Source organism: Mizuhopecten yessoensis, unplaced genomic scaffold (genome assembly GCF_002113885.1).
Source record: "Mizuhopecten yessoensis strain PY_sf001 unplaced genomic scaffold, ASM211388v2 scaffold2329, whole genome shotgun sequence".
In the NCBI taxonomy this organism is placed as follows: domain Eukaryota; kingdom Metazoa; phylum Mollusca; class Bivalvia; order Pectinida; family Pectinidae; genus Mizuhopecten; species Mizuhopecten yessoensis.
This window is the reverse complement of record NW_018404492.1, coordinates 3,089,618-3,113,709: the sequence shown is the minus strand read 5'-3', so window position 1 is coordinate 3,113,709 and position 24,092 is coordinate 3,089,618. Positions and strand designations below refer to the sequence as shown.

Sequence of the window (24,092 nt, the reverse complement as noted above, 5' to 3'; positions counted from 1 at the left end):
TTATACTTAAAATACATATTGTCTATAAAGCTCATACTTTGGCTATTTTTCAAAGAATGATTAATGGAGTTTCACAATAAATATCTCATTTCATTTTTTGTCGGATCATCCGGATAAACACAAATAAATCTGAAAAAAATATCTTAAAACAGTGTCTGTCTACAATGAGTGAAAAATAGGCTCGTGAGAACTAAATGAATAATGGACGAGAAAATAAGAATTTAGTTATAAATTATGTTTTCCTGGACTCAACAAGAGTAAATAACGGAACAGTTTGGAAAGCACTGTGCATCTTATACACTAAGCACTGGTTCATTGTAAGACTCGTTAGTTATTAATTTAACATTTGTCAGTCAATACTACGTTTATCATTTCAACGAACAAAAACACATTTTGAACATTGATTCGTGATTGATAGGGCATTAATAAGGTTACTGTACTGACAACATACATTGGTAATGTGTAGTATATTGAATCGATAATATACTATCAATACTACTTCTCTATACTGTTACAAATACTGTTACACAATAAATACAAAGTTGTATTTGTACGTAGACTTAAGTACAAAGGAAGCACAGCCGACCCCGACGTTTTTTCCTGCACTGGCTACAGTCCATTGTCTCTGTTCCCTCTTTCCTTGAACTGCCTTTCCCGATGATATCCGTTACAATGTTGTTAACCTTTAAAAGAAAGAGGTCAATATAAGCTAAAGATCAACGGATTGTTTATGAATCTATTTTGTTTTCCTGTACTTCATTTTGGAACACATTCTTGATATGGCAGAAATAACCCATTAATTTTCCATGTTAACAATTGTAATGTTAATACATTATGTATAATTTGTAATCATATTTATTGAAAAGGGTGGGCAAATGGAAAATGATTAATGTCTTATTATAAGCTGATTGGTACATTCTTAGTTACAACGACCGAAATCATTAGCCGACATGAATAGTGGGAAGGAACGGGGAAATTTTAATAATAATAATAATAACATACAACATTTGATATAGCGCCCTATCTAGCTAGAATAAGCCACTCTAAGGCGCTTTTCAGTACATAGATATGCAATTAATAAAATCAATACAATTAGCATATACATTAATCAATACAATTTGAGGAATTCGCAGGAGCTGCCTTATCAGGTGCTTACTACTAGTCCTATGCCACCTTGCTAATTTCTCCCTATGTGTGTTTGCCTACGTGTGTACGTATATGTATTGTGTTCTGTTTGTAGTGGGACCATCAAGTTTTATTTGCTGTTACATTGAACTGAACCATTCAACGATGTTTTTCGAATCATACATTTGTTCTCGTTTCTTTTTGATACTCCTTAAGGCATAGCTCGGGAATACTGTTCTTATTCTTATTAGAATGTATAATAGAATAAAAGAGTTATTCACGAATTTCTCATTTTCCTGCTGCCTAAATCATAGACAGTCGATTAATGCCTGAACAGTTTATTGCTATGAAACCTTTACCGACACACAGTTCTACACGAACAAGATAGTGGGCGTGTTGTTGGTGTAGTAAAATATACAACGACACCATCCTTTTGGGAGCCACATATTTCAGATAATACACTTTTCCCTTATAGTCAGGTATCGATAACTGCAGGGGTCACTGTCTATCTTATATTGTTTTTATTGTTAGTTAAATTGGTGGTGACGATATACATATTAACCATATACCGGTTGATAACTATTACAAGTTTTATAGATGAACACCCCAATGATGTATTCATTATGCAGTCCTTTGAATTCTTTTTACACATAACTTAAACTTTATTTTAACATTATCATACTGTATAATATGAAACAAATCTTTATACAGCTATTGCCTTTGATATGTTTTGTATGTATTGATGTACTATAAGCTAGCATATGGAGGGCTAACAAATATTCTTACCCAGACGTAGAAGGTTCCAGCAGCAGGACTACAAAGCCGGACGGTGTCCTTGTCATATACCCGGATCATGTTCTGGACCTCCTTTGCGGTACTCTCATCCACATTATGGGCTTGCTTTTCAGGAAACTGCTGTATACGACACATTAAGGAATTAGGTCCTACCCTCCTCAACAAGGTCTGTATGTCCGGCCAAATCTAGCAACATCACATAATACGTTTACAATACAGTAGGAAAGTTTAGAATTTAAGGAGGTTATAACTTATAGCATTTGATCATTTGTTTCACGATACTTATACAAATAATATTTCGACACATTTTGTAAATGTACATATCGCGATATATTGGCTTATGATTAACAAAACAAAGACAAACATGTACCGTACCGTCTATATACAAGAACAAATTAGGAACTCAATGTCTTTACAAAAGTACAAAAAATGGCCGAGGAGCCTTCAAAACAGATGGGAATACACAAAGATTCACGAAAAAATATATTTTACTTTTACAGAGGTAAAAAAATGTATCATATTTTTAGGTTGCATACATATTGATGTCGCAGAACATTTTGTGTTGGTTTTACCAGAAAGTTACCTCTATCTTATCTTTTGATTCTCCAAGTAGTGTGAAGGTAGCGACCATCACGTCCACTGTCGGGCGTTCTGGTTTCCTGTAGCGGTGGAGCTCAGACACCGTGAGTTGCTGCATTGCCAGTATGTCGTGTGCAAATCTGTTCAGTTTGATCAGTTCCTTCCTAACCTGATCCGCCTCTTTGATCTTTGGTGCAAGCTGAGACTTGATCTTCGACTTCTCAGCTTTGCGAATTGCAGTATCAAGATCGTCAATGTGACGCCTCGTAATGGCTTTGTTCAGACCTTCATAAATAACAATAACAAATGTTGTACTACAGAATCTTCAGCATACTATACAATCTTCGAAAGCAAGATGAAGAACAAGATAAATATAAACAATACGGACGTATGAAAGCGTGCATTGTCAATTCTTTAGAAGCAATACGTACCTTTCTCTAACACAAGAAAGTTTTGTCTTTTTAGAGCGACTTTTAAATCACCCTTATCATCCAAGCCCATTCTCTGGAACCTAGCTATAGATATCGATAATATTTCCAAATCGTTTCCAGTCGATGCGTTTTTTAAGTCATCTCTTGCCTTCCTTTCAGTCACATTCTGTAAAGGATAGCAGACATTTTAACTCTAAGGAAAGTGTTAAGAAAACCAGGATGTGGTACGTCACTAACTGTTCCGTCGATCAATTGGCATTGATTTCAATGTTATTCCCATCGATTGTCTTCAAATAAACGATATATTTTTTTATAAATGATGTAAAATGTATTTGATTTAAAAAAACAAAAAAACACGAGACAAACAAACAAACAAACAAACAAACAAACAAGCAAGCAAAAACCAAACAATGGCAATCCTGATTTATCGTCTGCTGATTGACAATCTTATAACAAAGGCTTTCCAAAGGTGCACGTTGATAAGGACTATGGGCAAGTTTTATGATAGTTATCATGAACTCATTGGGAAATTAATCATATGTCATCCAGTAAAAACATTTATGTGATGAAAACTGCATTCTAAGAGAGTCTTTTAACTATCTGTGATATACAGTATAGTTTAATTCTAATAGTTTCAACATGTATATCAGTTTTGATCATGCTGAAATATGTTACTCACTGATTACCGTCTTGCTAAACTTAAACTGACATGTACATTTATGTCACCTACCTCCCCTTGCGACTTTTTCTTTTGGTGTGATGTCGGTTCAGTAGATATAATGTAGTTACATGCGTTCAGGTATGTGTTCGTATTTTTATCTTTGGTGTGGATCTGCAGTGCATACTCCCCTTCATCAGGCACACATATTGACACATTCAGATTTTTGGACGTTATGTCATGTTGCTTAACATATATGACTTGAGTTCCTCTGAGGATGTTCGTTGTGAACAAGAAATCTCCATATGGAAACTTTTTTTTTCCGAACAAGGAAAACTTAAGCTTACTTTCTTTTTGGCCGATGCCTTGACGATTCCTTTTATTTGTGATGGTGTTGTCAGCCCTGCCTGAACCGTTTCATAACTGGGACCCCTGGTTATATTGTCGCAAATGAATTAGAATACCCATTTATATTTGGGCCTCATTCGCTGTTTATTTATAAGCTTTGTTAGAGGGACAATACGTTACATGCAATAAGTAATCTTACAACAAACCGAAAAAAGCATTATATTCTTGTAATTGGTAAAACACACACCCGGTTGATTTACCAAGCTCTTTATTAGCCCCCGAACAATATGGTGTCTATATATTATCTTTCAAAAGGACATACGAGTATCCTAGAAGCTCTATAAAATTAGTAGGACTTAAGAACGAACTCTGTAAATGTTATACTTCACTTTAAAAAAGATCTTGACAAACTAGCGCTCTGGGAAAATACATGGAAAATTATATTCCACCCAAATAAATGCAATGTGTTGTCGGTGACTAAAAACAAAACAAAAATAGTCCATAATTATACTTTACATGGACACATACAGGAACATCTTAGTCAGGCCAAGTATCTGGGTGTAACACTATCATCTGACCTTGAATGGGATTCACATATAAATACTATCTGCCCAAAAGCATATTCTACGCTAGGCTTTTTAAGACGAAATCTTAAAATGGCTCAACATCAGCCAAAGTACAGGCATATAAATCATTAGTTCGACCATCACTTGGGTATGCCTGTACAGTATGGGACCCTCACACCCAAACAAATATTGACAAGTTGGAAATGGTCAAGCGAAGGGTAGCGCGTTATGTGCTCAATAAGCACAGGTACAACAATCGTGCCTCCAGTGTGTCAGAAATGTTGGACCACCTAAAGCTGCGCCCTCTAGCAGATAGACGTAGAGATGCTCGTCTGACCATGCTTCATAACATTGCAAACCAGAAAGTCGCTATCGTAAAATCAGACAGATTAATCCCTACAGTTAGAAAATCCCGAACAAACCACCAGTTTTCGTATCAAATTCCCCACTCAAAAACCCAGACCAGAAAGGCTCATTCTGCCCTCGAACTATACCCGAGTGGAATAAACTCCCACCTGACATTATTTCGAGCCCCACAACGGAATTATTCAAATCAGCCCTCTACCATCACTTTTCAAACGCAAATTAGACCATCTCGTATCTTTTAAAAACAATCTCTTTCCATGTTTCACTCCTCGTCTGACATTTTATCTTCAAGTTGTTGAAGTTGGTCAGTACCATTTAGAAGTTAAAGTAGAAGTACTTGCCACTGGTTTACATACACTTCTGAAAGATTACACTGCATGCTTATTAAGCTTCACTGTTGTCGGTTACGTACATCAAATAGCTTCGCTCCGCTTCGGGGTCGTATAATACCGCCTTTTCCCAATAAGGTAATATGCTGCTGATTCGCATGTTTTTAAAAAGAATGTGTTAGGCCTATTTTATATGTCAGTTTGACTGTGTTTCCCCCTACTTGATGGATCTTTAAATATTATGTCCATGACCTTTACATACCTCTATTATATATATGTTCAAATTAAGGCTTCATGCGATTATATCTAAATCGATAGAGAGATAGTTATATCATAATTAAACCAGGAGTGATTTTTAAACTACCTATGCATGAGCTAGTACATTAATTACGTTGACCTTTATTAACATTGTTTGCGGAAATATGTCCGTTTCCTTCACAGAGCATGCTATACCTATCGCCTTTTATAGCCTACCGATCCTGGGGGTTCGATATGATATCGGCAACATTAGCCTTAACCTTGGACAACGCTAAATAGAAAAACATGTCATCCTTGATATATATATGTATGGTAAACTATCTGAATTGGAATACAATGACTCCTGAGTTCACGGACTTTAAACCTTTACCGATATATCGACATATCCGATACAATAACACTGTCCCTTTTGTTTATTGGCACACCGTCTTATGTAACCAAAATTTCGGTAGAACCAGTTTTGTGTTACATCGTCATAACGTTTTACCATGTCCCTCCTAATGGCGGTGGTAAATTTAACTTAAATGACACAATGTCATACCCTGCTAAATGACCCTTTTCTTAATTGATGTTGGTAAGCTGAGGTTTCCATATACCTGATTCAGTGCAACGTGAAGGTAATTATGTGTTACGTACCGGATCTGTCTGAGGCTCCACCAGGTTGTCCGTGCCAATATCGGTACTGCTACTTGAACCACACCCCATCCTCTATGGTTCTGACTGTACATATGAAACAGATATCTCCTCTGATTTGGCTTTCCATTTATACAATATACCTCTACTTCACTGACTCTGCATTTCTTAAGAACTTAAGAAAGAAACAAAGATGCAAAAGGAAGCTAAAATTGTAGGGCTATGATAGACTGTCTTGGGTTCTGATCATTTTGTCGAACAATATCTTAATCTACCGGTTATGTTTTATGGATTCACGAACTGTCGTATATATTTAGTTACAAATAAAAGCCATATACTCCAGAGTTAAAGATGCACACTTGTTGACAAAAATAAGACTAAATTGTCTCGTTGATAACGGTATATACGGCATGTTTTGCTAATGAAAATACCAGCGTCATATTTTTTTATCTGGACTAAGAAAAACCACAACAAACAATTCGCATATCCTTGACCTATTTCCCATTGATTGTAGAAGTCAGCTTATCAATATCTGATAAACTTTTAGATCTAGATATGATATGTCGGTCTATACCACACACAATCATTTAGACAAGGGCTATTTAGTCCGGAGATTAGATGCATTGCAGATCCCAAATACTACATTAAACCATCTTTTTATATATATATTTTCCTACGAAGAACACACTTTTTTCCAGAGCTACGTCGATGTATATTTCCGAAGCCATTTCACTGTCTACCATAAATAAAGAGTACTGTATATGTCTTAGATCGTTTGTCAGTTACATCATCCCGGTTATCACATGTGGTTCAGAACCCTCCTGAAGCTGCCCGATTCTTAATCAGTGTTCTTTGTGGGTGTTTCTGATGTCTTTTTGCTTGTTTTAGTGTCCTTCAGTCCATGTGGCTTTGGCTATCCACTTAAAATATGGACTCTTTACGATGGACTCTTTTGTATTTACGATGAGACAGAATATTATATTATATTTTACTGCTAAATATACAATCGCATTTCATGCAAAATAAGATACATCCTGAACCCCAAAAATATTTGCTCACATTACCAATATTTGCGAAACATTTTTTCCAAAATCTGTTTCAAGATTGATAATTTCTTTCACAAAAGCTGCAGCCGCCAAAAAACATAAAATATTCTTCAGAACCAAACTGTTTTAAGTAATATTAAAATGTTAATCTACTTACAAGAAAGCGGTTGAAACATGTCACTATAAGACAACAACAGAGATCGAAGGGACATAAAATCAAAAGGCAGAACAACATGAAATGGCATTGCATGTTAATTGTGGTCTAATATTCAACAGACTCATTTGCCAAGAACTGGGATTTAAATAGATAATCCCTTTAATAACAATTAAACAAAAACTTATGGTCTGTATTGATGTATAACCCCAGCAGGTTCGAGGAAAGTGTAGTCCTTCTGTATCCCACTGCGTGTGTTCTTACGATGCGAATAATGTTGAACCCCTGCAGAATCTGGAGTTATCTTCTTTGTCTTTTGCTGAGTGGATATTAAAGAAACCAAACATGATTTGCTGTCCCTTGCACCACTTGTGATATGTATATTTGTTTTTCTTTTCTCCCCACTCGTCTCTACTTTTTTTGTGGTGGCTCCCGCACCCGTTTTCATTATGACAGTATCTGTTGCTAGGACGATAAACCAAAAACATGCAAACAACATCTACTTCAGTACTCCTTACTTAAAATGCACTGTTATTGATGTGAATAAAAAAAATCAAATTTTCAATTATGCGTGTAAATGTATATATATATTTAATTGTAAAGCGAGTGACGATTACGGTGTTCATCTTTTCATCTAAAAAAGTAATCTTATACATATTATGTGATTAATTAATAAAATCATCCTAATGAAAGATAAGAAAATACTGATATCGAAAGTTTTACCAGGGATGTTATAACAAATCCTTTACGTGTGCATGAAAAACAAAGAATATGCTCACCTATTACTCACTCAGTGCGCTTGTTGGTTTGTCTGGTAACTCCATATGATCCGCCATGCCACCGGGCTTGTGTCGGTATCTATACAGAGGTACACCTTGGACACAACTATTTTTATTTTTATTTTGTCTATGTTGATAAATTGACACCTTCGTTTTACCTTAACTCAATGACACTTTAGATTTTAATAGCCAATACGCTTTGTTGGCGTCCTTTGTACTCTAATACACGTTGATCTGTTCTGCAAATCCGTTTCTCAGAAAGAAATTATATAGGACTATAAGCTGTTCACGACTGAATTAACATTAAGCATGAGAAGTGTTGGTTTTTTATCAGAGTTTGAAAGGCAAGCATTCCATTACCAATATGAATGGCGAAATTAGCTCTACTTTTCGGAAAAATATTATGACACGCGAGTTCGATGAAAAAAAACATAATTATTAAAGTAGTGTTAATACGGCAAAATTGGCTTTTAGTTGACGATAGGCCAACTTACATTCCAGTAGTGTTATTGTAGATGTGTTTATATATAAAATAATAATTATAGCAAATAAACAAATGCATAAGTGACAACTACATTGCAAATAGACGTTAATCGTTACATGTAGCTTGGAGGGGAATGCTTTCTTTATTTAAAAGAAATTGTGCCGGTTATAGCCATAGAGATTTAAATCAGCAAAGAAAAAAATCAATATGGAATTATTTGCCTTTAAAGAAGGAATAAACTTTCTCCTTTTTGGCAAGAGTGATCAAGATGTTGAGATATTGAGCTGTTAAAGTGTAAAGTATTATCTAGCTTATCACCGTATGTTAAATAAAAGAGGTAGTAGGTAGATGATTACCTCTAACTATTGATCTGTGTTACAAAGTTACCGATTTACAAAGATGTATTGATCTGTGTTACAAAGTTACCGATTTACAAAGATGTATCGATCTGTGTTACAAAGTTACCGATTTACAAAGATGTATTGATCTGTGTTACCAAGTTACCGATTTACAAAGATGTATTGAGCTGTGTTATAAAGTTACTGATTTACAAAGATGTATTGATCTGTGTTACAAGGTTACCGATTTACAAAGATGTATTGATCTGTGTTACAAAGTTACCGAGTTACAAAGATGTATTGATCTGTGTTACGAAGTTACCGATCTACAAAGATGTATTGGCCTAGTCTTTAAATGGCTTATTTTATACTTTATATGTAAACATTTTATGATTTTTGTCAGGTATACAAGTGTAACATTAGAGTATTTTTGAATCAGAAAATAAGTCATTATGTCTTGATTTGATATATGAAATTTACCCAACACTGACTTTCTGATGTTTAAGTAGATGATATCATAGTTATCTTGTGGTCCCTGCAAATGTAAGCTTTTTTAAAAACAGTGACATCAGTACATAAGAAAACTGCATCACCACCGTCTTTATACGTCCAGACTATAAGTAAAATAAAGGGTGAGAAATGAATAACACAACGCCAATTATGCTTATTCTGTCTGTTTGCATTTATGTTTTTTTTTTGTTTTTTTTAAAGAACAGAAAAGATAACACAGAAATATCAAAGCATGCACAAATCGTTTTCTAACTAAAACATGATGACTCAGGGATAAAAATCAAACAAAAATAGAATATTTTACGGTGGCTCCTGTAAAGCACGAGTAGAACAACACGAGAAGGTCCGGAAGGGTAAACGGTTTCTGCTTTTTTTTCGGCATATGCAAAGTAAATATATGTTACATCCAGGTAATATTACGTCCTCAGAACGAGAGATGTGATGTTAACAATGAAACAACAAGGCATACAAATGAGATTAATAAAAAGTTGATATTCATATCGCACAAAGAAAAATATAAATCACTATAAAAATGTCCTTAGTCTTCGTTATTGTGCATGTCTCAAAACCCTGTATTGTAAGTTTGTCTTTCAGAATTCGACATTTATCATGGGAAACTTGATATTACGAGCAAGACTATACATATCACTCATATACAACATGTTTACACCGCAGGCGGGAGAAGCTGGGGAGTTAATAACAAGAAAACGAAATGCATCTAACGACACTGACGAAGCTGTATCACAGGAAACTTGAAGATGAGTTTAACAAATATGATAATGTTGAAGGGTACGCGTAGGTAGTTTTATTTATCTTGGTACATGAAGCTAAAACATAAAATAAATATTCATCAATGTAAATAACACACGAAATACATTCGAATGTAACTGACATCAAATAGAATTAAAAAACTCCAATAGATATATGTATGCTTGCTATAAATATAAACATAGTTTAATTTCATTTATAAACTATGAATTGATATACATAATGTGCATTAATATAAACACAAATAAAGTACAACGTAAGATAAAGACGTATACAAATAAAGTATAATATAAACTAATATGATTTACATGCTGTTTGGCATTACGTAGTGTATCACCCATTGTATGAATACAAGTAAATGTTATACATAACATTTGCTTGTATTGGGATCCGTTTTGTCATTAATTTATCTTGTAAAATAACTATGTCGTTTTGAAAACAAAATAGATAAATACAATAAATTCTAAAATACAACGTCACCACTGTCAATTTACATAAGATCTGAGACAGACCTAATGTAACACTCATTAGTATGGCTACGTCATGTTTTTAGGTTTTTACTTTAAGAGTAATATTTGGAATACATTACGGTTTTAAATGTCGTATTATTGCGATCTTTCAAATAACATTGTAGGGAATTCCTCAACCAATACCTCATTTAAATATTCTTCCGCGTCATTCGGATAAACAAAATCAGTATGATCAAATGAAATCCAAGGTCTGTCTACGAGTGGACATATATGATGGGGAGAAGGCTTATATAGGCAATGCTTGTTGCCCAATCCGATTGATTATTTAATCAATAAAAATGTATTTAAAATGAAATTTTCACTAGCTTTCCGCCTATGGTCGCAGGTTGGAGGCCTATGTTGGACAGTCGTCATGTACTGACCGCAGGTTCTCCTCCAAAACCACCTCCTGACATGTCCTTAAATTACCATAGCTGTTAATAGGACGTAAGATGCAAAACCAACCAAGTCTCATCTTCAGGGATAGCGAACTAGAAAAATCAATTCCATGACATTTTCAGTAGTTTTAAATAAAAAAAAAATTATACTCGAAGTGTGTGAGTTTTCAGTTTTTGTAGAATGTTGTACATGTGCTGGGAGTGTTGTACCAAGGAAGAACTATCGACGCCGATCTATTTTCCTGTAATGGCTACGGTTCATTGTCTATGTACCCTTATAACTTGTATTACCGTTCGCGATGATATCTGTCACAATGTTGTTAACCTACAAAAGAAAATAAAGCAATAGAAGTTCATTATCGTATTGTTTATTATTTGAAAGGTCATGAATTGTTTTTGCACGTCTAATTTTATTGTCCTGGTTATCTATTTAGAATACGTGTTTGACATGGAACATAATTACATGTAGCTTTTAGATGTCATATTAACACGTTCGGTCAATAATAAAACCTTAGTTTTTCTTATACACGTGTAACCATGTATATTGTAAATATATGTATATACAGTGTAGAAAATATCATAATGTCTTTAAATTATAAAAAATTCAATTTCTATTCAACTTTGAATAAATGCAACTACCAAATTTTACCCGTTCATATTCAGTAACTATTGACACTTTTAGCAGAACTTGCAAACAAAGAAGATACCACTTATATGAGATTTTACATTTTTGATGAAGCTACACAAGAAATTGGTCAAGCGACCAAAACGATCAATCAGCAAAACAATATCAGCGTTTGCTAGCGATAGTGACAATCGAAGTATTGCCCTAGAAATTCTCCCTCCAACACCCATTCTGCCTCTTATGTCAGTGTCATCCCCCGGTACAAATAGAAAACAACGTTGCTCACACATGTCGTCAAGTCATATATGCCATGTAGTCGAACAGTCAACTGCCATATCAAATCGTTTTGTCATTTTATTTAACGTCTGGTTTATTGTTTAATTCGACATTCAATAACTGCAGCTTCACATTCCGAATGTAAAACCTCGGAATTAGCGACTCTCCCCTTTGAGCTAGTATAAAGATGACTGTCATAGACTTGCAGCTGAGCCTGCGAACCGCGTCTGGAGATGATTCTTCCGCGATGACGCGTCAGAGAAGTTTTTATATTTCAACGTATGAATTCATCAACAAAACTTGGATATGGCATTTAAAATGTGTGTTTTTTGTTTGTTTTGTTTCTTCATAATTTGGCTGTACTGAAACATCAGCGTACATCATCATATTGAATGATGGCTCTTCAATGACGGACTATATTTCTGTACATTACGTCAATACGTAGGCTCGCACAAGCTCCAAAATATGTGACAAACTATCAGAATGGACTTTCATAAGTTGCAATTATTGATAAAAAATAAATAAAAAATCAACATTTATTGGGTTTTTTTCAAGTCCAACCAATTCATCAACCCGTCCTGGACACAACATGTTTTATAGTTAACACCCTCATGCTGTATTTATTATTAGTCCTTTGAGTTCGTATACAGTGCTTAAAGTCTAGTTTTATGTTACTTTCTCGTGCATTAATGATTGATATAAAAACCGCATGTTTTTATATATTTATGGTCATTTATATTCATTCACAAGTATATATTGGCGTGCTGTAAGTAAGCAATTGAAAGGCCAAAGCATGTACTTACCCAGACGTAAAAGGTTCCAGCAGCAGGACTACAAAGCCGGACTGTGTCCTCGTCATATACCCGGATCATGTCCTGGACTTCCATCGCGGTACTCTCATCAACATACTGAGCTTGTTTTTCAGGAAACTGCCGGACACGACTTATTACGGATTTAAGACCGAGTTTCCTCAACAAGGTCTGTATGCCCTTCCAAACCTAGAACAGTATACAATATGTATAGAATACATTAGGAAAGTTTAGAATTTAAGAAAGGCAGTTATGTAGAATTGCTTTCAGGAATTTTAAAATTTGTTTCACGATCCTTTTAAAAAAGCCATTTGTTGACGTATAATTACAAAACAAAGGCAAATATGTATCATACCGTCAATACACAAGAACAAATTCAGAACTCGATGTCTTTACAAAAGTTCAGCAATGACTGAGGATCCATCAAAACACATGGGAATACACAAATATAAACGAAATTGGGATTTTTAAGTTGCAGATATATTTGATATACCTTTGTGCTATAAGACGTTTAGAGTTTGAATTATTGCTATTACCAGGGAATTACCTTTAGGTTATCTTTTGATTCTCCAAGTAGTGTGAAGGTAGCCACCATCACGTCCACTATCGGGGGTTTTGGTATCTTGTAGCGGTGGAGCTCAGACACCGTGGGTTGCTGCATTGCCAGTATGTCGTGTGCAAATCTGTTCAGTTTGTTCAGATCCTTCCTCACCTGATCCGCCTCTTTGATCTTTGGTGCAAGCTGAGACTTGAACTTTGACTTCTCTGCGTTTCCAATTGCAGTATCGAGAACGTCAATATAACGCCTCATAATTGCTTCGTTCAGACCTTTGAAATAACAATATCAGATATTATATATACTACATAACCTGCAGCATACTATAGAATCTTCGAAAGCAAGGCGAAACAAGTGTATAAATACAGACGTACGAAAGCGTGCATTTTCAACACGTTAGCATTATGTTTAAAAGAGGAAATACGTACCTTTCTCTAACACAAGAAAGTTTTGTCTTTTAAGAGCAATTTCTAAATCACCCTTATCATCCAAACCCATCCTCTGGAACTTAACTATAAATATTGATAACATTTCCAAATCGTTTCCAGTCGATGCCTTCTTCAAATCATCTCTTGCCTTCCTTTCAGTCACGTTCTGTAAAATATAGCAGGCATTATAACTCTAAGGAATGTATGAAGAAGTAAACCGGATTGTCGTACGTTACTAACTGTTCCGTTGATCAATTGCCCTTTATTTCAATATTATCCTCATCGATCGACTTCATATAAACGATATGTTTGGTTTATAAATAATATGAAATTCATTTAATTAAAAAAACAATCTTGACAAAACCAAACCCTGTAGAACCCTACGTTTTTCCAGCCATACAAATCATTTAGTCTGCTTTGCTTCCCCTACCTACGGTTTTTGGTTCGGTATTCAAGACTATGGAAGCGGTAGGCACCGTGACGTGGACTCATTGGGAAATAACTATTTCTTTGTGTGATAAAGGGGTTGATGTTATTTAATTATGCTCATTAGTGTGCCTTGTGGTGTTGTTGTCGATGTCGAATTTTCGATGTAAGAACGCAACATTTTTTGGCTTTGACCTAGCAAAGTACGCTTACTCTTCCGGGATACCTGGTCTAATTATCTTTGTTGTTTGCAATGGTATCCGTGTAGATCTACCGTTCATTTCATAATATTTACCCTAGTTTTATCGATGTCGAGTTCGAATTATGATTTTATTGAAACTTCGGTATTCTCTTGTTGTTTCTTGTGTATTCAACATATTTTTAATTTCAAAAGACACAATCCATACGTACGTTAGCCAAGTCATCCAGTTAAACACTAATCTGATGAAAACTGCATTCAAGAGTCTTTTCTGTATATAAAATGAAGTTTACTATGACTCTAATAAATTTCACATATGGTCCAGTTTTAATCCTGCTGAAATATGTTACTTACTAATAATCGTCTTGCTAAACTTTAAGCATTCACGAACCAGCATGTACATTTCTGTCACCTACCTCCCGCTTCTTTTTTTTCTTCTTCTTTTGTTGTGGTGTCGGTTCAGTAGAGATAATGTAGTTACATGCGTTCAGTTCTTTGTTCGTGTTTTTGTCTTTGGTGAGTATCTGCAGTGCATACTCCCCTTCATCGGGCACACACACTGATACATTCAACTTGTTGGAACTTTTGTCATGTTTATGAGACACATATGACTGAAGTTCCTCTGAGGATGTTTCGTTGTGAACAAGGACTGTCCTTATGGAAACTGTTTTCGTACAAGTAAAACTGAAGTTTACTTTCTTTTTGGCCGTGGCCTTGACGATTCCTTTACTTTGTGATGGTGTTGTTAGCCCCGCCTTCACCATTTCATTACTGGGACCCCAGCCAATTGTACCGACATCCAAAGGAAGAGCTTTGGTACCACCCTCCGTCACTTCATCGCAGAACATTTTGAAGTCGCAAAGCGATATATCATTTGATGTGCTTGATTTGGAATTAATACTCAATTTGTACACTCCGGTGACAGGGCATCTAACATTAAATGTCCATTTTTCAAAATTCCGCTCCATTACAACATACCTGTCCAGCTGCAAATCTGTTGGCAAGACTGATTCGGATTCTTCGTCATTAAAGTATAATTTGTATGTCAAGAAACCTTCCCATTTCTCATTTCTTGCTTTGAATCCAACCTTCACCACGCCGTATTCAGAATGCAAACATGATTTAAATCCCGAAGTTATTTCCACATTACGATTAAAGTAGCTCTGGCGGAGAAACGGAATATTACAGAATTGTTCCAGATTGAATTGCTTTCCAATGAACTGCCATCTTGGATCGGTAGCCATAGCGACATTCACAAAATCTTCAGGGTCAGTCAGGAAATAATATTCATTTAGCTGAACAATATTCTCTCCTGTCGACCTCTTTTCCTTCTCTCGAGCTGCTTTTCCTACAAAGAGAACAATTGTGATCGGTTAATCAAAACCAGTAAATCACTTACATAGCACACCAAAACATTGTGGGCACCCCTTTGTTTACCCGATCGTTGGCCCTGTTGAAACGTTGAAAACTCACTAACACGAATTAGATCATCATAATAAGCCAGCACCACTCGGTAGGGAATCTAATTAATCATATATTAACGCTGACTTTGTAGTGTAATAGCAACATTATATACACTTTCGATATATGATATGTGAAATAGCCCTCATTACCAATTTGAATTTAATGAAATGTGTAAAAATGAAGTTTTTTTGTTTTTATTTTTACACATACATGATTTGTCAACATGACAGTTTCTACAAAATGAAAGCTTGCTTTTAGATACGATCTGTCAAATCATCTTTTTCCTTACCTTTTGATTCGACGAGAGTATATTTTCCAGTACTATGTCCAGCAATAGCGGAGAAAGCCCAAAGTGGGAAAACAATTCTCCACTCACCCGCCACAGACACTCCAGCCCAACGATTATTTAGTTCTCTTACTTTGGACTCGTCATCCCCTACCTCGTACCCAGCACTCTTAGCTACACCCCTGATAATCACGCAGGGAATATCTGCTTCTCTGTTTGAAAACCAACATTAATCATTATAGAAATATGTATTGACGAATTAATTGGTAATGCTTGTAATAAGAAATAGAAAAATGATCATGCATTTCATTGCGATTCGAAAATATGTTATTGACGAAATTGTTATCGAAAAAAAATGTATCCTTGGCATGAAAATATATCACGATATCAAAAGAATATATAACCGGAGAACAACAAGTGTAATTTCTATTTAGTATGAACAACAGAATCTTCCCCTATCGAGAAGGTAAGACATAGAAATCTCAACCCGACAGTTGATATTTTACTGATATTGTTTAACCAGAGGATTGGTCCAAGCTTCTGGTTAGACCGGGTTAGACATTCAAAAAATCAATAATAAGATTGAGATTTCTCTGGTACATAATAGCCCCAGGGGCTGATTTCTTCTTTTTTCAATTCTATTTGTAAAATGTTTGAAAACAACGTTTATTTGCATTTAAAACCCTAATCTTCCCCGTCAAAAGGTTATTGTGACATCAAATTTATTGGTCCCAAGACGTAATCGTATTACTACTTTTAACATCCTATCTGTTATACCCTAGTGGTGAAACAGAAAGCATGCCTTTGATATTAACAGACCAATTTTGAACAGGTAAAACGGTTTACAAGTGGTGGTAATAAAATGCTGCATGATTCCACAGGAAAAATTAGAATACGGATGGATGAAAAATGTATATCTTGAAACAAAATAGCATTTCAAGTCACGAATGAAAATATATCAACATGATAACTAACAACCGGTCGTTGCAAAACCGTATGCAAATCAATTAACGAAGTTTTCATACGCTATTAAAATATCCTTTTCCTTGAGATGTAGGTGTACGAGTTCAGCGATATACCTGCATAATCTGGCGAAAATATAGGCAAACGACATGTTTTTATTCTGGACTTGCTGCAGAATCGCATTTGGAGAATCGTCTGGTCCCCCTTTGCATGGTGTCTGGTTTTTGTGTCCGATCCAACAGAATATAGCCCTGACTTTCTCAAGTTCTATATTCAACCCATTGAATAGATACTCAAATAATTCCGTGAAACTGTTGCCAGCTGTGTCAGGTGCCTGAAATTAAAGATAACATTGTTAGCCCATTTTCAAACAGCTGACATATGGTTAACTTTCCTAAATTGTGTTTTTCCTAGGAATGGATACGTTGTGTAGATCTGTGTTTCTGATATAACGAATGTAGTATTTTCTTAGAATTTTTGTTTTTTTGTCTTTATTATATTTTCATCCAAATATGCTGATCAAAGAGATAGTGAATTCATTTAAATTAAATGATTATTTTTCAATTACAAAAAATAAAAAATTAATTAATAAAAAACAAATCAACCAGTTTCCTTTTTCCATTACCCGATTGTACTCGGTACTAGAACAATGATTATTTACAATAATAACTAGAACGACACTCAAATGCCATTTTCAGTGTCAGTCGACTGAACTGTCATAAGCTATGCCTGTATTACGGAAATTGTTATTATGCTAAAGCTTATAAATACCGTTTTCAGTGTCACATAAATTAAGCGAGGTACAAGAAAACTCATTAAACATAGCATATATGCTTGATCAAGAGAAAGATGTCATCCGTATGGTTCAAGAGAAGGAGAGCATGCAATTAGAAAAGGAGCTAGTAGATGTTTAAAGGGAGACAACGCAAAACACGAGAGTATATAGTGTTTTTTAATCTAAGACGGACTTGAATATAATAGATCACTCACATTCACTGCTCGTTCCTCAATGTGGGTGTACTTGGATTCGTCAAAAAGCTTGGCCTTCTTTGTACGGGATGGATTTGGTGGAGGATACCCATCAGGAATGTAAGGAAAATCAGCCTGAGAATAACATGTAATGATAAATATAAACAAACTGCATTATAGACAAAAATAAGAGTGTTTATAGTAAATGATGTTTGTGCGAGTTTCTGCAGTTATAAAGGCTCCCTCGTAAAACATAAAATTACTAGTACAAAAATATTGCAAACGGTTCCCTTCACAACATCAAAGAAACCAATGCAACCTATCGTATCATATCTCTTACACTTTGCTACTTAAGTTAGGTTAAAGACGTTTAAAGACGTGCAGACTATCCAGTTGTGATACGAGCGAGCGTGAAAATAACATACTCCCACGCCGCTTTTCAAGTAATTTATCCTAGCACTTTGGATATCAGGAACAAACAGGGAACATTTTTACGTGAAGTGCTAACATACGTATGACTGTTAATACCCTTTTATATTGGTGATTTATTCGCTGTGTATTATCAGCTTTGTTAGCGATCAATACCTTGCATGCAATGAATTATAATTCAATAAAATCGTAAAGATTACATTTTTGTATCTGGTAAAACACACACCCGGTAGATGTATTAGATTCGCTATTGTTCGTACCCAACAACCTTAAGTATACTTGAACACGTCCTCGTTGCTCCCTTTAAATGTCATCTATATTTATAAAGCTTGGACACTTACAGAAACACGTGAAACTATTTATTACTATTGAGGATTCGGCCAATATAAACAATAAAACTGACGGGAAACCAATTCTTTTATATACCGAACTGAAAATACTTGTGAAGTTTTATTGAACACACAACAAGATAATACCAAAGTGTAAACAAAACCATTATTTGAACTCGTAATCGATAATGTAGATCTAACGATAGTGGATCTTGTACCAGTAAGATATACTTAGGGAATCCTATCTTTGCTGGGCGCCGACTCAACCAGTATGTTATCAGTAACCTCTCTATCAATGCATGGAGGTAATGCTATTAGGTGTAGAGTATCCTCAGGGGAACACTATCCACCTGCAGTATATTCTTCTTCGTTTTCATATGCTTAAATTACGTTTTGGCAAAACAATAAAATACAGCCAAAGAGCTACTTTTTCTGCTGTAGCAACATTAAAGAATACGTGATCCTCTGATCATATATTTTATCTCAATTACCCGGATCTAGTTTTACAGTCATAGGATAAATTAATTTGTAGAATTTCTTTTATAAACACTAACAGCAATTAACAATTTATTATTTCTGTTGCCGAATTTATTTTTAGAACAATGCTAACTCGCCTCTATCTTATGTTATATCAGTTAGCACCTAACAACTTTAACTCTCAAAAAAAGGACATGTGTTATACAAGTAGCTCTATAAAGTTAGTCGGACATTAGTACGAACACCGTAAATGTTATACTTGCAACTGGCTTATATATACTTCCCAATTAATACACTGCATCATTATTTAGCTGCGCAGTCGTTGAATACGTAAATCAAAGCTCTTCGCTCTGTTGGAGGTCGTATAATACCGCCCTTTCCCGATAACTTAATATGCTGATTCACATTTTTAAAAGAAAATAATTTGTTAAAGCCAATTGAATGTGTCAGTATAACAGTGTATCCCCCTGTTTGGCGGATCTTTAAACAGTATATCCATGACCTTTATACACATCTATTATATATATGTTCAATTTTGGCTCTATACGATTACATTTAAAACGCTAGCGAGGTAGTTAATTCATACTTAAACCAAATTATAGTTCCTATGAATGAACTAGTGTATTCATTACATTCGATATGTTAATGGCAATATAGAAACCTATGATAATGTTAACTATAAAACATATCATCCTTGATTGTATGCATATCACTGTCCTTTTTGTTCATTAGCACAACGTCGTATATCACATCCGACCTCACAACACTGTCCATTTTGTTCATCAGCACAACGTTATGTACCATATCTGACCACATAACACTGTCCCTTTTGTTCATTTGAACACCGTCATATCTAATCAAATTTAATGTCGTTAAACCAAGTTTAGAGTTACACCCTCATGACTTGTCAGCTCACCCTGTCCCTCCTGATGACGGGAAATTGTAGTTTAATACAAAATGTCATACCTGGTCAAATTACCCTTTTCATAACTGATGTTGATAAACTGAGGTTTCCGTTTACCCGTATCAGTGCAACATGAAGGTAATTAACTGTTACGTACCGGATCTGTCTGAGGTTCCACCAGGTTGTCCTTGCCGTTGTTCTTGCCACTGTCCGTGCTTTTGGTAACATCATTTGCATCGCTACTTGAACCACACCCCATCCTCTATAGTTCTGACCTCTTCAGATGACGTGGAAATCTCCTCTGACGTGGCTTTCTACTTAAACAATATCCTACATCCCTGACCCTTCAGACCGGCAGTCTTAAGAAAGACAACCATCTACAAGTGTAGGTATATCAGAGATAAGATACATTATACTGATAACGGCTTCAAGTGTTGTCAATATCTGTTGAACAGTATCTTTATTTTAGCGATAATTTTTTATGGATTCACGAGCTGTCTTTATTAAGTTACAAGTAAAAATATACTCCATTTAAAGATGTACACTTGTTGACTGTCTCCATTGCGAAAATAAGACTAGATTGTCTGCATTTTAAATGTAAATACTCCAGACGTAGCTAATGAAAATACCAGCTCATATTTTTGTATCTAGACCAAGAAAACTGTCCCAATCCACTCTCAAATCCCTAACTCATTTCCTATGGAGTGTAGAATAATCGCTGACCAGACAGCTAATCAATATCTGGTAAACGTTTAAATGTAGATATGATACGTCGGTCAATACCACAAACAATCACTTAAACTAGGGCTATATTGGAAGGAGATTAGATGCTTGCCGGGTACTAAAAATTACATTAAATCATTTGTTTTTAATATTTCTTTTCCGCGAAATAACAATGTGTTTTCTAGAGCTACAGGAATTTATATATGTTGCACTATTGGGTATATGTAAGTTCGATCACCCCATCAAGTCTCTGTTTTGCCCCAAATTCTAAACTATCTCGCGTGTCTTTTCTGTCCTACATATTTACATATGATAGAGTCATATCATCGGCCTGAAGGCTTCAAACCAAAACTCCCACGGTCGTCATATCGACATGCCGTCGACCAAGGTTATTTCTAGTGTCTATGTCTTAGTTCGTTTGTCATTTATATTTTTTACGAATTCACCGTGGACATTATCCCAGGTATCACATGTGGATCAGAACCCTTTTTGAGCACCCCTTTTCCTAACCATTGTCCTTTGTGGGTGTTTCTGATGTCTGTCCGTATGTTTAGGTGTCTGTAAGTGCCTTTTGCTGTCGTCCCGTACCCACTTTGATATAGAATCTATACTTATATTTACCATCAGGTAGAATACCTCTTATATTTCACTGCTAAATATATAAATGTAAAATACAGGAAAGAATAGTGCTGCTGTATCCCGCTGCATGCTTTCTTACTATAAGACTAATGTGTGGAACCCCTGCGGAATCTGAAATTTTCCTGTGTCTTTTGCTTTATTGATATTGAAAAAAACAAAATCGATCTGCGGCCCCACTTGCACCACTTGTGTACATGTTTTTTTTTACTTTTCTCCCGTTCCCTTCTCTTTCTTTTCGGATGTGTCTCTATAGACACTGCATCCGTCTTCATTCTGATCATAACTGTTCCTAGACGTAAAACCCAAAACATGCAAACAACAGTATTCTTGCATCCTATTTACTGTATATAAAATTTCTCAATAAGCATACACAAAAACAACATCTACTTGCGTTCTCCTAACTTGTACCTATATGCTATTAAGAATTGAACAGAACTTTTGAACAAGATGTGCGTTATATAACATATTAACTGAAACTGGTTTATTGTTTTTGGACCATGCCAACTGGACATAAAGGCCTGAAGTAAGTCTAACAATTATGTTTGGTTGTACTTAATTGATATTCCTTGAGATATGCACATTATACAGCTAACTCGTGATGACACAGAAAACAAACTATGCCGGGTCGTCACACAATGTCAAATGCAAAAAAGTACTAATTGTAATGGGGGACCATTACAAAAGTCCCCCAAACTGTCCACATTGTCGCAAAGATGCAAAAATACACCTACATACCAAAATTGAGCAAAATCGACCAATATCTATTTTCGACCAATCAGAGGCCGCGGTGGCCATCTTTGATGCGCAGCTGCATCATGTGAAGTTTATTGGAATCCAACAAATAGTTTCCGAGCAAACGCGCTGTCAAAATGTTACGTCGGAAGAACAAGAATAATAATAATAGCAAGTACTAATTGTAATAGGGGACCATTACAGAAGTTCCCCAAACCCCCGCAGTTATGTTTGCAGTGCCAAATACACCTACATATAAAATTTAGCAAAATCGACCAATATTTAATTTTGACCAATCAGAGGTCGCAGCGACCATCTTGGATACAGAGCTTAGAAAAAAAGGTGTCTTGCACATCTAAGCATATGCCCAAATACTCATGTGAAGTGTCAATGGAATCCAAGAAATGGTTTCTGAGAAAACGCGCAGACAAAAGTTTAAGGCGGAAGAAGAGAACACGAATAAGAAGAAGAAGAAGGAGAAGAAGAAGAAGAAGAAGAAGAAGAAGAAGAAGAACAGGGTAAAACCAATAGTAATACAAATAAATTATGTATACTGCGGAAATGCACTGTTATTGATGTGAGTTATATTCAAGTATTCAATAATGCATGTATATGTATAGATATATTTAAAGTGAGTAACGAATTTTGTGTACATTTAGTAAGCTTATAACATAAAGGGATTTATTTATATAATCATCTTAATGAACTTTAGAAAATATTGATATCAGTTTTTTTTTACCTGGGATGTTATTACAAATCCTTTACGTGTGCAAGATAAACAAAGAATAGGCTCACCTATTACACATTTAGTGCACATGTTGGTTTATCTTGTAACTCCCCCTGATCCGCTATGTCACCGGTCCTGTGTCGGTATCTATACAGAGGTACACCTTGGAGACAACTGTTTTTGATTACTGTCTATGTTGATAAAATCACACGTTCCTATCAGTATTGTGTCACGTAAAGTAAACCCGTTATCCACTCCGATGGTACTTCAGATTTTGATAATCAATAGTCTTTGTGGGCGTCCTTTGTATTCTGATACACGTTGATCTGTTCTGCGAATTTTATAAATCCGTTTCCCAGAGAGAAATTGTAGTGGACTATAAACTGTTCATGACTGATATAACATTTACCATGAGACGAATTTGTTATCAGAGTTTGAAAGGCCCACATTCCATTATCAACGTAAATGTACATTGAATCTTACATGTAACACAAACAATCTAACCTAGTATAGGTTTTCGTTACCTTCCGACCAAACGTTTTACTTGAATAGATTCAATTTTAAAAGATTTAAATCAGAATGAATGGTCTTGGGAGTAAAAATATGACAAGCACGTTAATGATTTTTTTAAATATGACAAGCTCTGTTACATTATAATGAGACAAGATTGGCTTTTAGTGGTAGAAAAGCCATATTATATTCCAGTACTGTAATACGGAATGTTTATCTATCGAGAGTGTGACTTACAATAACTAAACAGAATGCTAAAATAATAATTATACTGCAAATAGAGGTTTACAGTTACAAATCATGAATCAAGCTGCTTGAAGGTGGGACGCTTCTTTATTTAAAAGAAATTTAGATTGTGCCGGTAATAGCGATAGAGATTTAAAGCAACGAAATAGAAAATCGAAGTGCAATTTAATTTTTGTTTAAAAGACGGAAATAACCAATAAACAATCACTACGGATATTGAGCTGTTATAGTGTAAGGTATCAGCTTGCCTACACATCACCTTATGTAAAGATCTTTATCTATTAGGTAAATGCTTACCTGT

The 24,092-nt window shown here is 35.2% G+C and overlaps 1 protein-coding gene across 1 annotated transcript; it reads right to left on the bottom strand.

Annotated features, from left to right (window-relative positions):
* Nucleotides 1-560: 560 nt before the first annotated feature.
* On the bottom strand, nt 561-23,180 carry LOC110445726. Its single transcript, XM_021490505.1, has 13 exons — nt 23,104-23,180; nt 20,372-20,591; nt 18,097-18,210; nt 17,223-17,440; nt 16,147-16,355; nt 14,810-15,741; nt 13,769-13,934; nt 13,332-13,612; nt 12,779-12,973; nt 2,931-3,096; nt 2,504-2,784; nt 1,912-2,040; nt 561-683 (listed from the first exon to the last, which is right to left on the bottom strand). The coding sequence occupies exons 2-13, from the start codon at nt 20,471-20,473 to the stop codon at nt 561-563; spliced, it is 2,916 nt and encodes a 971-aa protein (XP_021346180.1). The 5' UTR covers nt 20,474-20,591; nt 23,104-23,180.
* Between the last annotated feature and the right edge of the window lie 912 nt (nt 23,181-24,092).